General features: G+C 54.8%; 6 protein-coding genes across 6 annotated transcripts; 5 read left to right on the top strand and 1 right to left on the bottom strand.

Moving 5' to 3' along the window:
- Positions 1–546: 546 nt before the first annotated feature.
- On the top strand, positions 547–2393 carry LRP88_10254 (proteasome regulatory particle lid subunit RPN3; the record flags this gene model as incomplete). The annotated part of the gene is made up of 3 exons (XM_083246718.1): positions 547–790; positions 858–2188; positions 2250–2393. The coding sequence occupies 3 exons, from the start codon at positions 547–549 to the stop codon at positions 2391–2393; spliced, it is 1719 nt and encodes a 572-aa protein (XP_083097831.1).
- A 1424-nt stretch (positions 2394–3817) lies between these two features.
- Positions 3818–5848, top strand: LRP88_10253 (uncharacterized protein; the record flags this gene model as incomplete). The annotated part of the gene is made up of 1 exon (XM_083246717.1): positions 3818–5848. The coding sequence occupies one exon, from the start codon at positions 3818–3820 to the stop codon at positions 5846–5848; it is 2031 nt and encodes a 676-aa protein (XP_083097830.1).
- Positions 5849–6373: 525 nt separating this feature from the next.
- LRP88_10252 (acyl-CoA N-acyltransferase) lies at positions 6374–8284 on the top strand (the record flags this gene model as incomplete). Its single annotated transcript, XM_083246716.1, has 2 exons — positions 6374–7372; positions 7436–8284. 2 exons carry the CDS (start codon positions 6374–6376, stop codon positions 8282–8284), a joined length of 1848 nt encoding a protein of 615 aa, XP_083097829.1.
- Positions 8285–11388: 3104 nt separating this feature from the next.
- LRP88_10251 (ATP synthase subunit C family protein) lies at positions 11389–11949 on the top strand (the record flags this gene model as incomplete). The annotated part of the gene is made up of 2 exons (XM_083246715.1): positions 11389–11500; positions 11615–11949. The coding sequence occupies 2 exons, from the start codon at positions 11389–11391 to the stop codon at positions 11947–11949; spliced, it is 447 nt and encodes a 148-aa protein (XP_083097828.1).
- Positions 11950–15507: 3558 nt separating this feature from the next.
- Positions 15508–18226, bottom strand: LRP88_10250 (exosome nuclease subunit RRP6; the record flags this gene model as incomplete). The annotated part of the gene is made up of 5 exons (XM_083246714.1): positions 15508–16876; positions 16925–17115; positions 17201–17495; positions 17615–17814; positions 17864–18226. 5 exons carry the CDS (start codon positions 18224–18226, stop codon positions 15508–15510), a joined length of 2418 nt encoding a protein of 805 aa, XP_083097827.1.
- A 2322-nt stretch (positions 18227–20548) lies between these two features.
- LRP88_10249 (alpha,alpha-trehalose-phosphate synthase (UDP-forming) TPS1) lies at positions 20549–22261 on the top strand (the record flags this gene model as incomplete). The annotated part of the gene is made up of 2 exons (XM_083246713.1): positions 20549–20852; positions 20913–22261. 2 exons carry the CDS (start codon positions 20549–20551, stop codon positions 22259–22261), a joined length of 1653 nt encoding a protein of 550 aa, XP_083097826.1.
- Between the last annotated feature and the right edge of the window lie 460 nt (positions 22262–22721).

The following is a 22721-nucleotide window of genomic DNA, read 5'->3' as shown; positions in this document are numbered from 1 at the left end:
TGCGCTGCAGGCAACATCGAAAACGTCACTGCTGAGAGCCCCACAAGGTGCCAGCTTATTAAGGTCCTCGCCCTTGGCCCTGAGACGCCAGGTACTTGGCCGGTACCTGCGCTCGCACACAAAGAGCCGCACTTTGCCAGGTACCTCTGAAGCCTGCCGCGTCTCCTCCGCTGCCGCCTCAGTTGCCCACTGGCCAGTCACCAAAGCCCCAGTCCCCATTTGGTGAGCTTGCACCAGCAACCCAGCAGCATCACCTCCATCGAACCTCTGTCAACCTCTCCATCACCAAACTTCGACGACGATCGTTGACTCTTTTTCTTCTCGACGACTCCCACCACGAGCACCGATATCGGTAGTATCATCAGTGCGCTCAGATTCTTCCTGTTCAACCTCTCATCGCTGTCTGGCCCTGCTTCCACGCCGCGACGAGCCGAAGCGCGCGCACGACTCACGGGACCTTTATCGTATCCCGCTATCGTCATCAGCCTCTGCATCCGGCAGATCTAGCCTCCCGTCTTCACGACACGCACGCCTAAATCCGCCGCCATGGCTGGCAAGACGCCAAACAACGGCAAAAAGCCCCTCGAGAACGGCGTCCAGAAGAAGGACAGCTCAAAGGCCAAGGGCAAGAAGCCCGCCAAGGACGGTGACGAGGAGATGACGGTGGTCGTTCCTCCCTCCAAGTCGTCGAAAAAGTCGACACAGGCCCCGGCTGATGCTGAGGGTGACGTAGCGATGGACGAGGAGGAGGAGGAGACCAAGGTTGACCCTGTGGTGCAGACAGTCGCAGGTGAGCAGCCCTCGAGATGGACACTGTGCGTGAAGCAGCAATTGCTAACCTCTACCCTCCTGCGCAGATATCAAGAGCAACTTTGCCCTGTTAGACCGCGCCGTTGCCCTCTTCGACGCCAGATTCTCCCTCCGCGCCCTGCGATCCATCTCCATCATCCGCAAGCGCTTGACTCCCGATATTATTGCCCAGGTCATTTCCGAGACCTTCCCCGCGACCTCTAGCTCTGTAGATAGCGCCAAGCAGCTCCTGGCCGCTATTGAGCGTGAGAATGTCCCCCTGGGACGCCAGGCTGGATCAGAGATGGATATCGACGAGCCCAAGACTACACCCAAGAACGGCTCCAAGAAGGAGAAGGAGAACAAGGACATTATTCCCGAGATCGACGTCTTCCTTGGCATCCTCGTCCAGGTCTACCTCTTCGACTCGAAGCAGTTCCAGCGCGGAGCCGACTTCTCCAAGTACCTGTCGGAACGGATCCAGTCCCTCAACCGCCGCACTCTCGACTCGCTGTCAGCCAAGGTCTACTTCTACTACTCCATCTTTTGCGAGCACATCGCTCCTCTGCCCCCATCTCCCCATTCTCCCGTCGTCGCCATTCGGCCGACTCTCCTCGCCGCCCTCCGAACTGCTGTGCTACGAAAGGATGTCGACACACAAGCTTCGGTGATTGTGCTGCTGCTGCGAAATTACCTCTCGACCTCGCATATCAACCAGGCTGATCTCCTGGTCTCGCACACTCAGTTCCCCGAGAATGCTGTCAACAACCAGGTAGCACGATTCCTCTACTACCTTGGCCGTATCCGAGCCATTCAGCTGCGCTACACTGAGGCGCACGAGCATCTCACTGCGGCGACCCGAAAGGCTCCCTCCAGCAGCTGCGCCCTGGGTTTCTCCCAGACAGCAACCAAGCTCTTGTATGTGGTGGAGCTTCTGATGGGAGATATCCCTGACAGGGCCATGTTCCGACAGCCCACCATGGAGATTGCCCTCCACCCCTACTTCCTGCTGGTCAAGTCGGTGAGAGTTGGCAACCTTGAGGACTTTGAGACAACAATTGCGGACCACGCCGACACTTTCCGACGGGATGGTACTTACAGCCTCATCCTGCGCCTCCGACAGAACGTCATCAAGACGGGCATTCGCATGATGTCTCTGTCATACTCACGCATCTCCCTTCGGGATATCTGCATCCGCCTGCAGCTTGGCAGCGAGGAGTCGGCCGAGTACATTGTGGCCAAGGCGATCCGCGACGGTGTGATCGAGGCTACTCTGGACCGAGAGAGGGGCTTCATGAAGAGCAAGGAGGTGGGCGATGTGTATGCCACCCGTGAGCCGGGTGAGGCGTTCCACGACCGAATCCGAGCGTGTCTGTCTCTGCATGATGAGAGTGTCAAGGTTTGTATTCCCCTGTGCACCGCAGTAATTTGTGTAACTGAACTAACGGGTGTGTCACCAGGCTATGCGATTCCCGATGAACCAGCACCGGCTGGAGCTCAAGAACGCCCAGGAGGCTCGGGAACGCGAGCGCGAGATGGCCAAGGAGATACAGGAGGGTGATTTGGATGAGGATGATCTTGGTGGCGACTTTGACGGCATCTAAAGCTTGGGCATCTGCTCTACCATCCATTCACCCTTTGCCACGAGGAATAGGTCCTCTTGGCTGTAGTTTCTACTAATGACCCGCCTGACGCCTGAAGTAACGAGGGTTGTCTGTGGGACTTTGGGGGGGGGGGGGACAGGAATAGAGGGGAGGTGGGATCTGGAGGGGGGTTTCAAGGGCATATTCGATACCCTCCATGTGTATTAGATACTTTTGGTAGGGAGATTGGGGGGTGTTGGAATGAGAGCATACATCTAGTATTTGTTTCGAGATTTGGTGTTGATGCTGTGTGACCTGTACGGGTCAAGTACCTACCTACAGAAGCTACAGAAGCAATGGGCAGCTGCCTACCTGTGAGTACTTCGTTTCGGTTTCCATGCCGTTCTATCGGTGTCAAACATCGAATTAGCCTTGGACGAGTGGTATCATCAATGCAGGGAACCGGTCGTGACTCTTACCCTGAACTTTGACATGGATCCCTAGAGTTGACTTTCACGACGAAGGTGTAAACCTAGCTGGACATGAACTGCATGTCGAGCATATTCGATGATGTGTTTTACTGAGACCACTAGGACTTTGGTCTCGTGTCTGTCTACCATGTGAGGCATCAAATTGATATCCGTATGTGTTGTACAATCACATGACTGCATTTAGGATGTCTTGAGCCTTTGGCTGTTAGCTCAGCCACCAGCCGCAGACATCAACAACAAAAAAGGGGAAAACGTTGCGAACGTACATGAAACCCTTGATCCCTGTCGAATCGTCAAATAAGCCTTTGGCGTTGACACAGATCTGTCAATGTCTACGCCCTTCCATCGACATCCCGTAGGCTAGTGCGGCTGTTGCCTTGCATGGCCCCCAAAACTAGAGGCTGACAACCACCAAGACTCCGCCATTAGACGGGGAACAACGCACTCCCATCCTAATCCCGAACTCCATCACGACGGGCCATCGAGACAACCTCGAAAGATCCAACCTCTTACAGGTAGACCCAGAAGCGAATGGTTACTCTTACACCCTGGAACACCAGTGGATTCATGCGCCTACCGGGGGATGAGAGATGCGGAAACTCCCCAACAATAACTACCGAGGATATGCTTCTTGAATTGACTCATTCGGCATGTAAGCTTTCCCTGCTGTGCTGTTTTGTTTACCTGGGGCCCTCCTAGCACACGCCCTGCGCCCGACATAACATTGACATGCTGCATCTCGGCAGACAAGAGTCCCTTGTTTTAACTCTGGTCTCCACCCGTAGGGCTGTGAATCAGTGTCACTCAGACGGGTTGTGCCTGGTATATAAGAGCACACGGGAGTCGCAGCAATCGAGGGCATATCGCACAAACAACAACAACTTCTTGCTTACGAACTCAAACCCGAGGTTCACAGGCAAACCACAAGATTGCAAAGAGCGCACACTAGCTACCATGGCTACCGCTACCGAGTTGCGGCCGATTGAGCCGCCTGCATTTACAATACCAAAAGCAAAACCTCCAACCGTATATCACGACGTGGTCGACATGGAGCAGGCAATTCACCTCGCTGGTCTCTGCCGCCAGAGCCTTCTGGACCTCCAGGTCCATCTTCCCGACTTTGACCCGTCTCATCCCTTCACTGCTGATGAGATCATCGCCCTACCCCTGGACAAGTACCGTATCGACGATGCTCTTCACGATCTTCCTCGACGCAAATCCGCCCGGCACAACCTGGCCTGCGCCATCGCACCGCTCGTGTACCCAGTACACGAGGGTTCATTGACAGCCATCATTCGATATGATGCAGACCGCGTTCGCCTTCGTGCCTGGGCTGTCCTTCAGCGAAAATACGACCTGCTCAAAGCCACTATTCGCAACGGCCACACAGCCAACGGCTTGACCGGTGGTGTCGGCCCGGGTGTCAACGCCCCAATCTGGTCTTCTCGCATCACTGCTCAGGGCGTCTGGGACCCAGCCAAGCACCCCGTCTCACTCGACGGCGTGCCTGCTATTCCCATGCCTGTCCAGATCGCCCACGAGTCTGATCTCGAGCCGTTCCTGAGCCACCTTGAGCACGGTGGTACCTCTGAGCTCAATGGCAACACCAAAGGCTTCGAGCTCGACGAGGGACGAGGTGAGCCTTACTACGGTGTTAAAGGCGCCGAGTTCCGCAAAGGTGTCGTGTACGAGGATGGCCGAATGGATCTCTGCAAAATGGTTGTTGGCCCCGACCACATTGGCAAATTAATGGACAGCCTGCGACCCAATGAGTTTGTGCGACACTTCTTGCTGGGCAATAATATCATCGGCCCTGTTGGTGCTCACGAGATCGCCAACTTCATCGAGGAGTTCCCTGACCGAATGGACACTTGGTACCTTGCAGGAAATTGCATCAATGGACCAAGCTTCAAAATCCTCGTCGATGCCATGGTTAAATCTGAGGCCGTCACCAATATCTGGCTGAAACGCAACCCGCTTGGCGCAGACGCCGCCGAGGATGTCTACCGCCTCATCACTGGAGTCAAGAACCTGCGGACTCTCGATCTTGACCAGACCGAGCTCGGAAACCGAGGAGCCACGTATCTCTTTGATCGTCTGGCTACACACGCCATGCCCGAGGGTGCCAAACTCTCACTGAAGCACCTCTACCTCAATGGCAACGGTCTCTCGACTGAGGCCGCTCAGGCTCTTGGCAGGTTCCTGATGTCGCCGCACTGCGGCGTGACATCTATCTACATGTCCTCCAACCCACTTGGCGATGGAGGCGTAGAGGCTATTGCAGCTGCATTGCCCAAGGCACCGTATCTGGCTCGACTGCTCTTACAGTCGGTTGGAGTCAGCACCAAAGGTGCCATTGCGCTCTGCAAGGCTGCTACCGGCCACCCGAACCTCGAGGTCCTTGACCTTGGCCAGGCGTATGTGACTCATGATCTTGGCCAGGCTTACAACTTCATCGAGGATGAGGCTGTGCCCGCCATCAAGGAGCTCATCGAGACAAAGAGCCGCCTGGCGTACCTCAACTTTGGGTACTGCCCCATCTCGCCGCCAGGACTCAAGACCTTGTCTGAGACAGTCCTCCAGAACTCGACACTTGTGTGGTATACGGCCTACTCCGTCCTGCCGGATCCAGAGCGCCTGGCGGCCACCTTTACGCCAACGGTCGACACTCGTTTCGCCAACCCTGCCGAGCGCAGCCACGCGCAAATGGAGCTGGACAAAGCCGTCCGCACCCACCTGGCTGTGAATGTGCAGGCGCGATACGGCGAGGGTACCTCGTACAACCGGTTCCAGGAGGAGGAGCGACGCTGGCTCGTCAGCGACAAGACTGACGTGCGCAAAATCGACAGCGTGTACCGCAATCGTGACGCTGGCCTCGCCCGTCGCCGGCTGATGACTCTGATCAAAAACTGGGAGGAGGGTGATGAGACTCTCGACCGTGTCATGGCTGCCCATGCGCCAACCTGCTCGCTGCGCCGACACTAACTGGAGAGTGGTTGTTTTGCTGGTTGAACTCGTTCTCGTTGTTTTTCCTTTGGTAGCTCGATAGTTCCAGAATGAATCAGATTGTCATTATGAATCGTATTTTTCGACATACTCACGCTGCCGAATGCTAATGCTGCCGCGAGACTTCTCGTTGTTTGGTGATGGAATGTTCAACACCAGGACCAGAATCTCAGTTCCTAACTTACAACGGCTACCGGCACGTGACAGCGCACCGGTGCTCCTGCCCCCGCGTCGCGGCGCGGCGCATCTGCCCATTCCATAATCTTGCTATGACGCGACTTGACTCTTTTAACTTTTTACCTTGTTGATGAGGAATTGAGCTGTATTCATCGTGTAGGCGCAAGATCAGGGCAGCTTCACCATCGCTACAACCTCCCAAAAAGAGAAAATAAGCCCGGCGCATTCGGCATCCTTCGGCCTGCATGCTCACTAATGCGACTCGACCAACTCACTCTCTCGTACGAATAGAACAAGACACATCGGCTGAGCGTCGCACAGTGAGCGATGCCTCAGAAGCGCAAGCGACAAGACGAAGACCCCGCTCCCTCCCAGCCTCAGTCCCAGCCCCAACCTCAACCTCAACCTCCTCCCGCCGGCGCGCGTCGGGCGACGCGTCAAACTCCGGTCCAACCCCCACGAGTTCCACCAGCAGCGACCGCAACAACTTCAGCGCAACCACCAGCAAAACACCAAGAGACCGCCGTTCCGCCGCCTGTAATACCGTCGTCTACAACTCTGCGATGGGCTCCGCTTGAACAGCCAGGCCCGGCCGTAAGGCATAACCCGCAAGCCATGACGAGCGTCCAGACGCCGAGAGCTGGCCGGCCGCCGTCGGACTTGGTTGCGCCTGAGATCACATATCATGTACCTCAAACGCATATCAGCCCGTCGCACCGCACTTCAGCGCTCGTGCGTCCTCATGGCCCAACAGCACAGCCGCCGCGCATCCTCGAGCGACCGCCGCCTCCGACCGTGACTCCCGTCTTCCCCCCAAAGCCTCCAGCGTCGTCCCCTTCACGACCCCCGCTGCGAACCGACCGCAATATTGATAAGGTGGTGTTGGGTAATATCGTTTTCCGCACATGGTACCCTAGCTATTACGGAAAGGAGGTGCTTGGGGACTCCTCTGGCATGGCAGGAAAGGGAGGGAGCAAGGACACTGGAGCCAAAGATCAGGCTTCAGGTGGCAAGTCCTCATCTAGACGGGATCGCGATCACCCGCCTGTGCTCGACCGTTTACATGTCTGTCCCAGCTGCTTCAAGTATTCCAAGGAGGTTATACCATGGCGGGGTCACGTTCAGGTGTGTGAGCGGCGGGCTCATGTCCCAGGACGCAAGATCTACGTTCATCCACAAGGCCGGAGAAAGGTACTTGTGCCGCAAGAGGCCAGATCAACCGGACCCAAGAGGCGGAGAGGAGAGGGTAATATACGTTATGTCGAAGAGATTGTTCAGGACGAGGGAGAATGGAGCATCTGGGAGGTGGACGGCGAGACGGACGGGGTAAGTCTACGTGAAGGATACTGTCATGACGCCGAGGATGATGAAGCTGATACTTGTTCCCAGCTCTTTTGCCAGAACCTGTCACTCTTTGCAAAGCTCTTTCTCGACAACAAGTCCGTCTTCTTCGACGTCACCGGCTTCAACTATTTCTTGCTCGTTTATACGCCTCCAGCCAAACCCTCGTCGACTGGGAACGCCCTAAGCATTGGCCCCGCTACCACATCGACCGACGACGAACCCCCGACGCCCCGCATAACAGGCTTCTTTTCCAAGGAGAAGATGTCGTGGGACAATAACAACCTCGCCTGTATCCTGATATTCCCCCCATGGCAGCGAAAGGGTCTCGGTGCTCTGCTCATGGGGGCTTCGTACGAGATCTCGCGGCGAGAGGGTATCCTGGGTGGCCCAGAGAAGCCCATATCGGACCTGGGTAAGAAAGGGTACAAGCGGTACTGGGCGGGCGAGATTGCGCGGTGGCTACTTAGCATTGATGTCGATGCTAATGGGCCCGGTAACGAGGTCCTTGTAGACTTGAACGACTGCAGCCAGGCAACATGGATTCACCCCGACGACTGCCTGCAGGTGCTGCGAGATATGGGTGTCGCCGAAGAAGTCGGTTTGGGACCCGGTAAGCCCGAACCCAAGGCTGTCGACGATGCGGATGCGGAGGAAAAGGAGGACGAGGCTCCGGGCCCGGCAGCATCTACCACAGCGCCTCCGGCAAAGGAGGACACGGCCGACAAGGAGCCCGTCAAGATGGTGCCGCGGGTGCGGGTAGATAAGCAGGCGGTCCGGCGATACGTAGCGGAGCACCGGATCAGCCTAGAGCGTATGTGCGATGCCGCGGGGTTCGTCGAGGGCTATGCCATCAAGGCGCCCGAGGCCAAGGACGAGGATGAAGATGAGGAGTGAGTGTTTGTGTTTCTCATTTTTGAGATTTCTGCGATAGTGATACCCATTGTTCGAGAGTCAATTGAGCTATATTGAACCATCGTTTCTTTGCACTAATCGACCAAGTCTGCGTGTTTGTCGCCTTGTCGATATGACACTTGAATCTCTGTTGGGCTATAGCATAAGCGTTGAAGTAGGATTAGACGCCATCTTTTAAACAATTGAAACTTCTGCCCTTCTTCAATTGGCAACATGAGCATCTCGCATCATCTCGCTGTTGTAGATGCCGAGGCTATGGCGAGGACATTTTGATCCCCAACGCCGGAGTCCATTGAGAACCATTGATGGCCATAGCGGACTCAACATTGGTACCACATGATTCCCACATGGTCACTCTATCTCAATCTGAAGCTCCGATACGTCTCATCATGTCTGAGAGCGCTCAATGGCTCTGTCTCTTGCCGCCGTCATCCTCAATCCCTCCCATCTCGGTCCATCTCGTCGTCCATCTCTGCCGATGCCGCTGCTCCACAAGCTTTCCCAAAGAGGCAGGGAGCTTGGACCAGGTTGACGCTTTTCGCACCGGGTCTGGCAGTGAGAAACACGGCGTGCTGGTCGTCCGCCAACCCGAGATTGCCCTGTTCCCATCTTTGCACGCCCCCCCTTGTGCCGAAAATTTTTCGCCTGTTTGGCTCTGGCTCTGGCTTCCAGCAATCGAATCGCCAGCAGGCAATCCCAATCTCGGCAGCATTGGAAGGCCCCGGGTGCCCCAGACTACGCCACGGCTATTCCAAGCTGCCTGTTACAGGATGCCTGCAATGACCATGCGATCTCACAGGCGTGGAGATGCCTGCATTGTTGAGCACGGCGTATCCAGCGATTGATGCTGAGAGATGCATTCAAGATATGAATTTTGAGTGAGAGCTTGCCATTGGCGTGGCTGAGGCAAGGCTGCCACATGTATACCGTGTGAATAACCACTATTCACACATGTCCAATTGGCAGTCCCGTGGCTGAGATTGTGGTTGGGCCAAGCTCAAGGCAACTTGACCTCTTCATGACCTTATGCCTCATTTCCATCATGCTTCAATGGCCTCAATGGCCTCGAAACAGGCTGCGAATTGTGTGCCTTTGTGTCAGAACATCGTCAGAGTCAGCCTTGACACCACCACCAGCATCGTCGTGAAGGCCATCAGCGCCAATGGCTAAAGGCCGCTCTCTGGAAAGTGTCGAGCGAAGCTTCCCAAGCAGCCAAGCAATCCCACCAGGCTGCGTCACATCAACACTCCCACTGATGAGAGCCCTCCACTCCATCATATCAACTGGTGCTCGCTGGCTTGGCCACAACAGCCACCAGCCACGGTTCCAACTCTGTCTTTGCGCACTGTCCTGGGCTGCAGCCCAGGCTACGGCCGAGCCCGCCATGCAACCGCTCCCGCACTCATGGCAGAAAAATTTTCGGTTCCCGAACGTCCGACCCACTGTCATTTCCCAGCTTCCTGATAAAACTGGAACGTCTGAGCCAGCAAAACCTGTTACTCAGAGTCTTCAACGGCTTTGAGAAGCCATTGAGCGGTGTCTCGGCCTCAATTGAGACAGGAAACTATCATGGAGTTTGGTCGTAAAAACCCAGCGCCAAGACATCCACTGCTGGCTGGCCGTCCAGCATCGGAGCTTGTTCGGCGGGTGTAGCAGTCAGGTTTGAGACGTGCCAATTCCTCTAGATGCCGCCCTGCACTGTGCCAGACTTGCATCTGAGATCTGGTGGACGGACGGATCATGGAGGTATCCGCTGTGCTGTTCGGACGCCGGGGAACTTGCTTCGTTCGCTCTCAGCTCTGGATTCCCAGCATCGAATCCAACAGCCAAATCCATGGCTTGAGCTTCTTTTCGATCCACCCACGTGGAAGATCCCTCGGCTGATTCGCTGATCCTGTGTCATGAAGCCGCCAAGTGGGGACCCTCTGCGTGTTCAGACCTACTGTGCCCAACGTACTGTACGCCCTCGAAGCCATGGGGGTTGCTGTCCAAGACTGCCAGTCTGTTCGTCCCAGCTGGCCAATCGCCGCCACCTTTCGGCATCCTCCAATGCCCAGGTACCGGCCGGGCAGCCCGCCCTGATATCGATTTTGACGCCTTCTAGCCTCAGACAAGCGCTGGTACGAGGTGAGTACCTCATGCCAGCCGGTCAGACTTTTCCTGACTCTCGGCCTGCAAATTGGAGCAAAGCACAATGCTCTTGCTCGACTGTCTTGCCCTGAAAGCAATTGACAAAAGTTCAGTCAATTTGCTGCTTTTCGTCGTCGATTCGGGCCCGGTTGCGATGTGCTGTATGCTCCGACGGAAATCCGGTAGGGCCGTCGTTGTCCGCCTCCTGCAGAATCTTCGTTGGGTCCGCGGCGCCTTTTAGTCTAGGTCGGTAGGGGTCCTCGCACGCAGTTCCGGCTTTGTCCCCCCTTCGTACCGAGATTTTTCTCAATGTTGCGCGTTCCATCACCGGCCCAACCCCTAGTTGGCGCTCATCGTGGCCCTCCTCCCATGATTCATGGTCCACCCGCCAAGCGCGTCCCTCCGACTGTAAAAGCCTCAGGCCTTGAGCTTCTCAAAGCCATCCAGAGCAATCACGTCTCAGGATTCTGCCAGTTGCCTCCACCCGACTTCCCCCGACGGCTAACCAGCCCGTGTCGAGCCAGTACCCTGGCCATATTCGCACCCGCTCTGTCCTGGCCCTTCCGCCCTTTTGCCAGCACCCTCTTCGCTGTCCAAGCTGGCGAATCGACCTGTCTGTAGCCGTGATTTTGTATGCGCTTCCCTCTGTTCGGAGTCCGCGTCGGAGTCGTTTTCTCACCCGGTTCCCCCGTAAAAATGTCTCGCCCGGATTCATCGTTGTTCCCCTTCCTCCCACCGTTGCCCCGGCTGACATCCTCACCCCCCTGATCATATCCACCCGTGTGGGCCCACCTTTCCTCACTTTCCTCCCGGCTCCAGACGCTTTCTCTCTTCCCTTTTCCTTCTTCCACTGCCGTCCTGTCTCGTGCTGAGCTCCGTATCTCTTTTCTTAAACCTCCCATCAGCCTCTTTCTCCCTTTCACTCTTCAACCATCTCCCCTCACACAACCATCACAATGGCCTCTTCTCGTGTCTTCGCCTCCCGCCTGGCCTCCCAGATGGCCGTCAAGGCCGCTCGCCCTGCCGTGCGCGCCCCTGTCGCTGCCGCCAGCAAGCGAACCATCTCTGGTAAGTCCCTGATGCGGCAAAATTTTTCCTCGGGCTCAATTGAGCTCTGCCCGTGCCGAACCCGACTCGATCGAACAACGCCCTCGAGATCAATTCGCTCACAATCGATTCAAGGCGCTGCCAGCCCCCTCCAGGCCATGAAGCGCCAGACCCTCCTCCAGGCCACCACCCGCAACGCCTTCCAGGTCCAGCGCCGTGCCTACTCCTCCGAGATCGCCCAGGCCATGGTTGAGGTCTCCAAGAACCTGGGTATGGGTTCCGCCGCCATTGGTCTGACTGGTGCCGGTATTGGTATCGGTCTCGTCTTCGCCGCCCTCCTCAACGGTGTTGCCCGCAACCCCGCTCTCCGAGGCCAGCTCTTCTCCTACGCCATTCTGGGTTTCGCTTTCGTCGAGGCCATCGGTCTTTTCGACCTGATGGTTGCCCTCATGGCCAAGTTCGTAAGTTAAACCCCGCATATTCCCCGCATATCCGGTGATGGATGGACTCGAGGCTGACCATGTCTTCTCTTCCAGACCTAAGTTATTTCCCGGCCAATTGGGAAGGCTCGTGCCGAATGATCGAGTCAATGATACGGAGGAAGCTGCTGAGCGCGGTGCCTTGTGCAGTGTCTTGAAGGTCCTGACACTGGTGCACTCGACGCCAGCTTGCACGATAGAGGGGAGGTTGTCTTGTAATAGACGGGATAGAGAACTGGGATGGACGTTGATCATAGGCACTTCCCTGTGATAGAGATGGGGAAAATCTGCGTAATTCCTCCCAGGGACCAACTTGTAAAATAAAAAGCCTCATTCATCCCGCTTCTCCCACAACATCAAGAGATTTTCTTGTTTCGATACCAAAAGTGCCTGCCAGCTTGACAGTGACGTTTTTGGACGGTATCTTATCAATTGACGTCTCAATTAACTTTCAATCGATGACATCTTTGTGAGCTGCTGTTGAGATCTGAGAGCTCTTGACATGAGGCAATTGCTTGCATCGAGCTCCCGTGGGCCGGGTGCCGGGGGGAATTGGCGCCTTAGCCGAGCTGGGCTGGCAGACACTCGCCCTGCCAGCTTAACCGAGTTGACCCGGACCGCTTAGCAATTTCTGCTCAGGCCAGCAGTGCAACAAGGCGGTATCCCTGGGCGCCTGAGTGCCTGTGTTTCAAGGCACGATATCGCCATCAGTGTTTCCTGGTGGGATCCAAAATCCCCACACGGTGCAAAACTGACTTTTGACAACCGTGGGTCACTCGCTCTGGTGTCTCGCCTAGGCCAATGGGGCGGCGTGCTAGGGGAGATTCGGGCATCGGGGGTGGATCAAGGACAGGTTCAACAACCCAGGGGGAAAGATTGTGGAGCTGATGAGAGGTATGTAAGGAAACACAAGTCCACCTGGGATATTGTGACGAGCTGATCTGGAGTAGTCCCGAATATCGAGCAGGTGTAAATACCTGGTCGATCGTGCACCAACCAGTTCCGGGGCCTTCAGATTCGACAACGACTGTCGAGAAAGCCGACAACCCCTCTCGAGTTGTCCATGTCAAAGGATTTCATAGACACGATACCGTCCTGCAGGTGTGCGACGTTTCGAAATGCTGTAGCCGATGACCCGGCGTGTCCCCGACGAGATCTCCAACAAGATGAACGGACCTGGCGAAGAGCAAGCGAACCGACTTGAACACCACGGCCAAGATATTCGTCAAACCGATATATGGCGAAATTGGCGGTCTCCGTGCCGCCAGGGGATGTCGTCCGTGTTCAAGTGAAGACTATCTTGTCGGTGGTACGCAGGTACTCTAGAGTATGACAGGCGACAGTCCAAAGTGGAAGAATGGGAAGTCCATAAGCCATCAAAGTTGAGGCTTGTCTGGGGGCAACGAGATGTTGCATTGATGATGATATGGCGAACATTTCAAGCAATGGCCAACCATCATCTCTGGCTGTACTTGACCATGTCGAGGTTCAGGGGCGAGGAGCGGCTCAAGTGACTATCGCGTCCCAGGGTCAAAGGCCACGCATCACCACTTCCACCACTCACGATGTGCTGCTAGCAAGACAGGCCTCGGCCTCGTCCAAGACTCGGGGTGTTGGGCCATCGGGGGTTTTCCAGATCTCAACGAGACGAAGCAAGCTAAGGTCTTGGGGTCCACTTGGTACAAGGAAGGAAAAGATGGGATATCGGGAAGCTTTGAAAGAAGAGATGCTGGTACTTGCCTGGGAAAAGAGTCTTGTTGTCGAATCTAGGTTTATGGTTTGGGAGGCATCGCTCTGGCATTGGGTCAGTATACCACGCTGCTACTGCTCGTAGCATCGTGTCTTGACTCGTCTTTCACTCACCCAACAGATCGCCGTGTTCTCTAGGTCCACTCGACTCCACCGTTCGCACGAGCCGAGCCAACAGGTCCCCATCGACCATCTAAGAGCCGCAACGACGTCTGAATTGAAGCCATTCAACTCCAGACCGAACAACGCGAAAGACAATAAGAACGAAGGGGGAGGCAAGGGAAATAAGAACGCCGCTGCTTGGGTTTCATGCCGCTTGGTTTCCCCTCATCTGGTGTCACATGACCTGCCACTCTTGCCTGGCAACCCGCCCCCTCCGTCCAGGTCCTTGTGTCACATCGACAAGGGGAATCGGGAAAGAACGGCCGTCATGGCTGGGTGATTTGTCGTCTGCGCGATGCAGGGCGCGCGGGACGGGGGACGGCAGTGGTGGTGGGTGAACCATGGGGATTGGTTCTGTGCCATGGCAATGCATGGAGAGCAATCTAGCCACGGAGGTGGCCATGGGGCGAGGTGAGAGGCATCGGCCGTGGGCGAGCGATCGAGCAGAAGAGGCGAAGGAGCTGCGATGCGATGCTTTGTCCTGGCGAGCCGGCGCCGTCGAGGCCTTGACGAGGCATCCAAGTGGTTTTCTTGTTGACAAAGGAGAGTTTGAGTAATGCTTTGTTGACGGAGGGAGATTGCCCGAGTCAAAAAGTGAGGGGAAGAAGACGCCGTGGCTGCGTGAGAGAGATGAAGGGGGGAGACAGCCGAAGAGAGTCTTCTGCATTTGGAAGGAGGCCCTGAGTTGGATGGTACCTTCCCGTTCGTCGCGATTGGCCATTTGCACCTCGGGTCTTGGACGTTGGGGGGGATTCCCGTCAGCAAAACCCAAATTGGACGCGTAGTGATTTGTCAACGGGGGCGCAAGGGGATGTACGTATTCGAGAGCCGTCCCGTCATTCAATTGCTTTGAGATGGCGCCCGTTGGGTACCTAGATCTGCCCTGTTTTTGGGATGGGCTACACGTGCTTTTGCGTTTATGTGTTGCATCCATGATACCCTAAGGCTTCTCAATTGACCAAGTATATCATCTTTGTTCAAAATACAATAATCACGCGACTCTTTTCTCTTCTTCAACCCGCATCTCCCATTCTCTCCGCCCATGGTCGGCAGTTGCACCAAGAGGCTACGAAAGCGGGGGGCGAAAATCCGGGGTAGCAAGGCAGGGCGCGCGGGAAACCCTTGTCCTTTGTGGAGAAGGGGGCCGAGCACATTCCATTTTTCCCCTTCTGCAGCGTCTCGGGTCTCGCGGGCGGGATCCCGATGGGCGTTGCCGGTGTGCGTTGTGCTGCAGTCAGCGCGCGCCCCATGGTTCGATCACGGCGTCCGAGTGTTTCGATTGGGGGTTGATCTCTTTCCGAGACTAGGTATGTGCTGCGTCTATTGTTGCTGCCGGTTTGCTTTTCTCCGATCCTTTCAATTGCCGTGGCCTCATTTGTTGCTTGATCATTAGTACACTCGGCACGACATGCCCTTTGGACTCTTCTGTTGAGATGGCTGCATAACTCGATACATCTTCTATGTAATATAACAACACCAAAGACATGGATGTCATAATACTCCAGTTACATTATTTTTCCACACACCACACGAATCACGCGATAAAAAAGAATGAGAGACAAAAAAGCCTGTTCATTGCAGTGTCTAGGATGCACCATAACTCCTACTTTTACCGTAGCTACCCGATACCCTCCAACCTCACTTTCGAAACGTCGCACTGCGCTCTCCCCTGACAGGCGGTGCCTTGCGTGCTCCCTTGATGTCGGTATCCGCAGACTTGGAATAGGGGTCAAAGACCTTCTTCCTCCCCTTGCCTTCGGCCTCGCCGCCGTTCGACCCTCGGTTTCCATGTAGTACCGACGTGGCCTTGCTGTAGTCGAAAGGCACGGCGTCAAACTTCTTCTGCTTCTTGTCCTCTTGCTGCTTCTGCTTCTGCTTCTTGTCCTTCTTCTGGGCCTTGCGAGCCCTCTCGGCCTCTAGCCGTTTGGCTCTTGCATCCTGTGCTTTCTTGGCTTTGCGCTGCTTTTGCCGAGCATGGCGTAACTCCTTGTTGGGCTCGTCATCGATAGCAAGGACTCCACTGTCTTCCTGCATTTCCTCGTCGCTGTCTGACTCTGACTCTGACTCCGAGTCTGACTCCTCCTCGCTTGAGCTGGATTCTTCCACAGCCTCCGACTTTCGCTTCTGGCCCCTCTTCAGCGTGAACTCTTCCTCAGCAGCCTCCTCAGGTTCAGCATTGTCCCCTGCAGCTTCCACGCCCACGGCCTCTTTGGCATCCACGACTGTCTTCTCGACGGGTTCGTCGTGTCGAATACCTCCCTCAAACGAGCCCTGTTGAACGTATTTATGCCAGGGAAAGGGAATGAGATCCTCTTCTGTGTCGACTGTTGGCGTCGAAGCATCCCACCGAGTGCTGATCGGCATATCTCCAAATAGCTGCGATCGGGTCAGCCTGTTGACCGTGACCTCTCCGTCGAGGTCTGGTAACCTGGCCGTCTTCCTGGCCGCAAATGGGAGACCGTTCTTCCGCAACGTGTCTGGTGCCATCGAAGTAAAGAAGTGAAGCAAGCTGGGTCCGCCTCGGGCCTTGGCCTTCCTGATCCTTTCCCAAATCTCGTTGAACCGAGGCCGTGCTAGAGACGCGCTGAGAGGCAGGAGACTGTGGAGGGCCTTGGCATCAGGGGGGTTGAGTCGAGCAATTTCCGTAATGTCCCTGGTGCTGAGGACGTAGTTGGGATTCTCATCCTCCGCCCTGGCTGTGTCGTCCCTCCACTTCCACACGGCCTTGAACACAGCGAACTGCTCACTGTCAAGAGCCATGTGAGAATTCTTAAAGACATACCCATACCAGCCTCGAGAGCCTTCACCAGTTTCCTCATCGTAGCCAGGATTTTCGTAACGGGAGAGTGATAGTTCTTTCGACTTTTCTAGAGCGCGCTCAATGAGGTTGGTCTCGGGCTTGCTCTTATCCGAGGCGGCGACAAGCTCATTCCGTACTTTATCGTAAATGTAGAGTAGGTAGTGAGTATCTGACCGGGCGTAGTACATCATCTCCTCAGGAATCGGTCTAAATGAGGTTAGTAGGGTGATTCAAAACAGGCCCGTGAAAACGTACCGAATTCTCCAATCTGCTAGTTGATACTGCTTGTCTGCATCAAAGTCGACAAACTTGGACAGTAGGAACGCGAGGCTTTTGGCCGGATAGTGAAGCTGCTCGCATGCAAAAAACGTGTCAAACAGACCGTTCACGTAGAGACCCAGATCTCGCTGTAGCCACACCATGTCCATGTAGGCGCCGTGGAAGACCTGGCTATGTTAGCGTTATTGTTAAATATTAATCGAGTCAACGTACCTTGATGATCTTTGGATTGGTAAAGACCTCATTCAACACTTCGAGCTTGTGACGCCAAGGCTGTAATGTATCAACGATCCAGTCCTTCTCTCGGGTGCTAATCTGCATGAGCGAGACAAGCCCGATGTAGGACCTAAAGTCGTGATGTTCCAGATCCACAGCAATCTCATTCGCCTTCTTGAGCTCTTTCAGCATCTCGAGGACGCCTTCATACGTGTCGACCCACGTCGCTTGGGTTGTATCAACAGGCTGATACATAACAGGCTCTGCTTCCTTGTAGACTCTTTTGGGGTATACCATGCTAGCAATTTCGCGTTCGTAAGGATGTTGATATCTGCAGCAAACATTAAACGTCAGCAATTGAAATTAATGGCTTGCTCGAGAGCAATGTTTCAATGCGAAGGGGACTAGGAAAAGTCCCGTTAAACAATGGGTAGGCTGAATGAAACATACTGCGGTGCGCCGGACTCGTTGGGTACAATCTTTAGGCTTTCCTCCAAGGATGTCTTCGCATGTGGCTTTTCGCTAAGGATAGGCTTCCATGGACCAGAGGGAAAGTTGTCGGGCTGGCGTTCGAACAAGAGCTGAGGTTTGGAGATGTTGGCGTTTCGGATAACCTTGTTTGTCGACTTGGATCTCTTGGACGTCGTCACCTGAAAATATTAGTAAAAGTATGGATAGCAACAAGACACAGGGACATACAGAATCGGATACAGGTGGCTCCTTTCGCTTGACCAGGCCTGTATACTCGTCTAGGGCCGTGTCGGCCTTCTCGAGCGTAGAATCGACCACATCGACAACACCCCTCCAGTTCATCTCGATATCCTCGACATCCTCCAGCTTAGGAGCCTTGACATTGCAAGCCTTCCCGGATGATTGTAGCAATCGCGTAGCGAGTTCGAGGAGTCGGGATGTTCTGTCTTCGAGCTGTTGGCCGACCTCAGGGTTGACTGTGCGCTGGAAGCTCAGGTCTTCGGCCGCGATGCGGTTGACGGTTTTGACGGTCGAGACAAGAGACTTTTGGACGCTCTCCTGCAGCGACTTGAAGTCCTGGGAGGGCTCCATGATTGCGACAAGAAATGCGCGTTGCGCAGGGGGGTGATGCCTTTGAGGTTCGCGACGAAGCGTTGCTTCTCGAAAAATTACACGGTCGATTTGGATATGCGCTTATCGATAAGATAAGACCTTGCACTGTGTCTTATCCGACCATGCTAGCACCCTTGCTCGACCTTTCTCAACTTTCAATACAACTGCTTGTGTCACATATAGGCTGCTGGGATAAACACGAAATACTATCAATCAGAATCGCGGCATGCAGGAAATGAAAGGAATCACGTGAAAGCGCGAGATGCTGCCACCACAACGTGACGTTCTTTGTTCGCGGTCCAATCAACCCTCGACGGCGGGTGTCAAGCCGAAAGTTCCTCCAAGCATGACCTCAAGAGGTCGTATAGGGCCGTCTCTCATACCATTGCTACTCATCAATGTTGTTGAAGGTGAAAATCAAAGCAGAAAATCAGTAGCCGGCTACCGGGCCGACGGTTATGTGCATGGTAGCAATTGTGGAATGGACAGCAGCCGGAGGGAGGGTTGCAATCTGGACACCATCCCGATTCCAGACTGTCAGTTTGCTTTCTTTTTCACGCTTTCTCTTAGTCGACATAAATCCAAGGATGATCTGCTCCGGCCAACAACCTGATCAAGCCGCAAACATGGTCTTGTCCCCTCCATCCATTGGCTGGTTGGCTGCGTGCTTGTGAAGCCCACTTCCCTGGTTGGCTTCGGGATATCTGATAAACCTAGTCCAAGTTAGCCCTGGTGATGGTTGTCAAGCCCTGTATTCTGTCAAGCTTGGGGAATCTAAAAATGACGCCTCATCAATGCGTCACTTTTCAGTCAGGATCAAGCGAAGTTCAGGATTTCTTCCAGACTGAGCTGACCATCGTTCCATGCAGAGTTTGTTGTCATTGGCCAGCGCCTCATTACGAATGCGAAAGACCTAAAGACATGGCTGTGTGATGCCCGTATCATGGCCGATGAATTGATCCAGTCTCCGGAATCACCTCCGGACTACGCTCCGGGACGAGTCTCGGGAGCTGGGGCTGCGGGAAGCACTAGCAGCGGACGCATGGGAGTGGGGAGAGCGCGGTTTTGTAGCTTGACCTCGCCTCACAACTGGAAGCTACTCAATGCCATTGCCGATTAAACGTGCAGTGCCTCGTGGCCGAGTGACAGGTGCATGAGATGATGTTGGATCTGGTGTCTTTTCTGGTTCCCTTGGGGCGACAGTGACCCCTACAGCACCCGCACCAGTCAGCGGCAAAGTACCAGTACTTGAGGCTTGCGATGTGCCTGGCTGACGATGCAGATGTTCCCCTCCACTCTGAAGAAAACGGCCCGGGTCTCGAGGTGAAGCTGGTCCGCGAATAGACGGCCACCGGGAGACGGGAGCCATCGGCTTGCGGGATAATTATAAAGGCGAGACCGGGAGGAGGAAGTTCGTCCTGGGGAGCTGCAAGTTGAAGTGAGCAGGTTCGAATCGAGGAACTGATTCACGCCGCTTCCGTCAGGCCTCGGTGTCGCTGTCGCTGTCATTGTGCGCATCTTGACGTCTTTGCACGTGTCGTGAGTTTAGTTGACAGTTAGAGCCCAACCCAACCGGGTTCGTCTACACCATCCATCGCCAGCCCGATCCCGTCCCGTCATTAACGGTCCCGAGAGGCAGGTACAAGGTACGTGCTTGTTGCATTCTTCTGTCTGGCATTTCCAAGTCAGGCAAGTTAGTCGGTTGCCCCTCGCCTCGCCCCTCTGCGTTCCGTCCCCTCACACGCACGCCTTCCACTTCCCTGGCCCCTCACTCGGTACTTACCTACCTTTTACCTACTTGTTTTCCTTAAGCCTCTGGTAGCATCTTCCTTGCTTCCATTGTCTTCCGCCTCGAGGTATTTAGACCTTGCATTTCTCTCCCTTCACCTTGTCCTGGCAAACCCCTTCTCAACCGCCAGATGATTGCATCATAGCCCCTCTTGCTCTTATCAGCGACGAACTGACTGATAACATCAACAAAAAAAGAGGTCCTTGCGTTTCCTAGACATCGGCCGCCTCGCTCTTCTCCAATAAATCGCCTGACCTTACGCGCAGTAGCGTCATCGTTTTGCTGGCCCAAGATCCAAGCTCCTTGCACTAACTCCACCGCCGGGGGATCTACGCCTGTCGGCTCTGAGCCAAGCTCCCAGCAAGTTCCTTGCCCCTCCACGGACCATCGACGTCGTCCGCAAAAGAGCCGTGACGAGACCACGCTTTTCGTCTTTTCAAGCCGCCCCTTTTTGATCTCTCGGTCTTCGAAGCTTCACATTCGCAACTCGAATTTCTGCTCATATCGCCATCATGCCCGGTACTGTCGACGATCAGGCCGTTCCAGGCCGTCTGCTTCTGCTCTCCAACCGTCTGCCCATCACCATCAAGCGTTCCGAAGATGGCAGCTATTCCTTCTCAATGTCCTCAGGTGGACTTGTCACCGGCCTCAGCGGTCTTAGCAAGACCACGAGCTTCCAATGGTATGGCTGGCCTGGCCTCGAGGTTCCCGACAACGAAGTCGAGGGCATGAAGCAGCGGCTCAAGGACGAATATGGCGCCCACCCTGTCTTCATTGATGATGAGCTTGCAGACAGACATTACAACGGCTTCTCCAGTAAGCTCACACCACGCCTACCAATTATGAATTCACCATGCTGACACAATCACCTCGCAGACTCGATCCTCTGGCCCCTCTTCCACTACCATCCCGGTGAGATCACGTTCGACGAGTCCGCGTGGGCCGCATACCAAGAAGTCAACCATCTTTTCGCCAAGACAGTCATCAAGGATGTCCAGGATGGCGATCTCATCTGGGTCCACGACTACCACTTGATGCTCCTTCCTCAGATGCTTCGCGAAATGATCGGCACGACAAAAAAGAACGTCAAGATTGGCTTCTTCCTCCATACCCCGTTCCCCAGCAGTGAAATCTACCGAATCCTGCCTGTCCGACAGGCCCTTCTTACCGGTCTCCTCGACTGCGATCTCATTGGGTTCCACACCTACGACTACGCTCGACATTTCCTCAGCAGTTGCTCTCGCATCCTCGAGTGTCCCACGACCCCCAACGGCGTTGACTGGAATGGTCGGTTCGTGACCGTGGGTGCCTTCCCCATCGGAATCGACCCCGACAAGTTCGTCGAGGGACTCAAGAGGCCCAAGGTGCAAGAGCGTATTGCTGCTCTCAGCCGGAAGTTCCAGGGTGTCAAACTTGTGGTTGGTGTCGATCGTCTGGATTATATCAAGGGCGTCCCCCAGAAACTTCACGCCCTTGAAGTGTTCCTGACGGAGCACCCCGAGTGGATCGGCAAGATTGTTCTGGTCCAGGTTGCTGTTCCCTCTCGGCAAGACGTGGAGGAATACCAGAACCTGCGTGCTGTTGTCAACGAGTTGGTTGGCCGAATCAATGGAAGATTTGGCACGATTGAGTTCATGCCCATTCACTTCCTCCATCAGTCTGTCTCATTTGATGAGCTCACTGCGTTGTACGCCGTTTCCGACGTCTGCCTTGTCTCTTCGACCCGTGACGGCATGAACCTGGTCTCTTACGAGTACATTGCCACGCAGCAGAAGAACCATGGAGTCATGATTCTCAGCGAGTTTACGGGAGCCGCTCAATCTCTCAACGGCAGTCTCATTGTCAACCCCTGGAACACGGAAGAGCTTGCCAACGCCTTGCACGATGCCGTCACGATGAGCCCCGAGCAACGCGAGGCTAACTACAAGAAGCTCGAGCGCTACGTCTTCAAGTACACGAGTGCCTGGTGGGGTGCCAGCTTCGTCGCCGAAATGACCCGCCTCAGCGCCGAGAGCACACAGCCCAAGACATTGCGCAACGTGTCTGGGGCTGTCGTTGGCCTGGGTCAGAAGGTGCAGCAGATTGCTGACACTGTCGAGAAGAAGGCCGAAGAGGTGTTGGGTGCCGGGGAGGCCAAGGAGCCCGAGGCCACGAGCTCACAAGCCGACGGGTCGAAGACGGAGGATGCGAAGCCTGCCGAGGCATCAACAGTGCCTTCCCAATAGAGTTTGTATTTTGCCAACGGAACATGGTTAAGGTATGAAAGGACGAGTTCATGAGAGTTCAGGTTAAAGCGGTCACGGGTTGGGATCTCATTTCTTTATGTTTCTTTTTAAAATATCTTGGAAAATTGACTCTAGTCGTCCATGTTTCGTACCCTATGTGAATGGCCATTGCTATTGTGTACCTTGGTTTAATTGAATAAGCTATAATATACTAACACTATCCAGAACTGTCTACCCTAGGAACAAGCAAAGGCGACAATCAAAAGTGGAAGTGTTGATGTTATCCGTTCATATTGGAAACGTTTCACGAAACACCTTTCAAGATTGCTCGGTGTAAAAGAGAATGCGCTGAGAAAAGTCAAAGTTTCGTTGCGACGCAGGTGCATCAGCAAGTAGCTGGTATCTAAGAAACGACATGAAGGTCTGAACAACCCATGTCTTACAAATTCAAAGTCCATCA

Source organism: Fusarium phalaenopsidis (assembly GCF_050370095.1).
Source record: "Fusarium phalaenopsidis strain FUZ10S chromosome Unknown contig_32304, whole genome shotgun sequence".
NCBI classification, from domain to species: Eukaryota; Fungi; Ascomycota; class Sordariomycetes; order Hypocreales; family Nectriaceae; genus Fusarium; species Fusarium phalaenopsidis.
The sequence above is the reverse complement of the archived record's forward strand: the minus strand, read 5'-3'. Positions and strand labels throughout refer to the sequence as shown.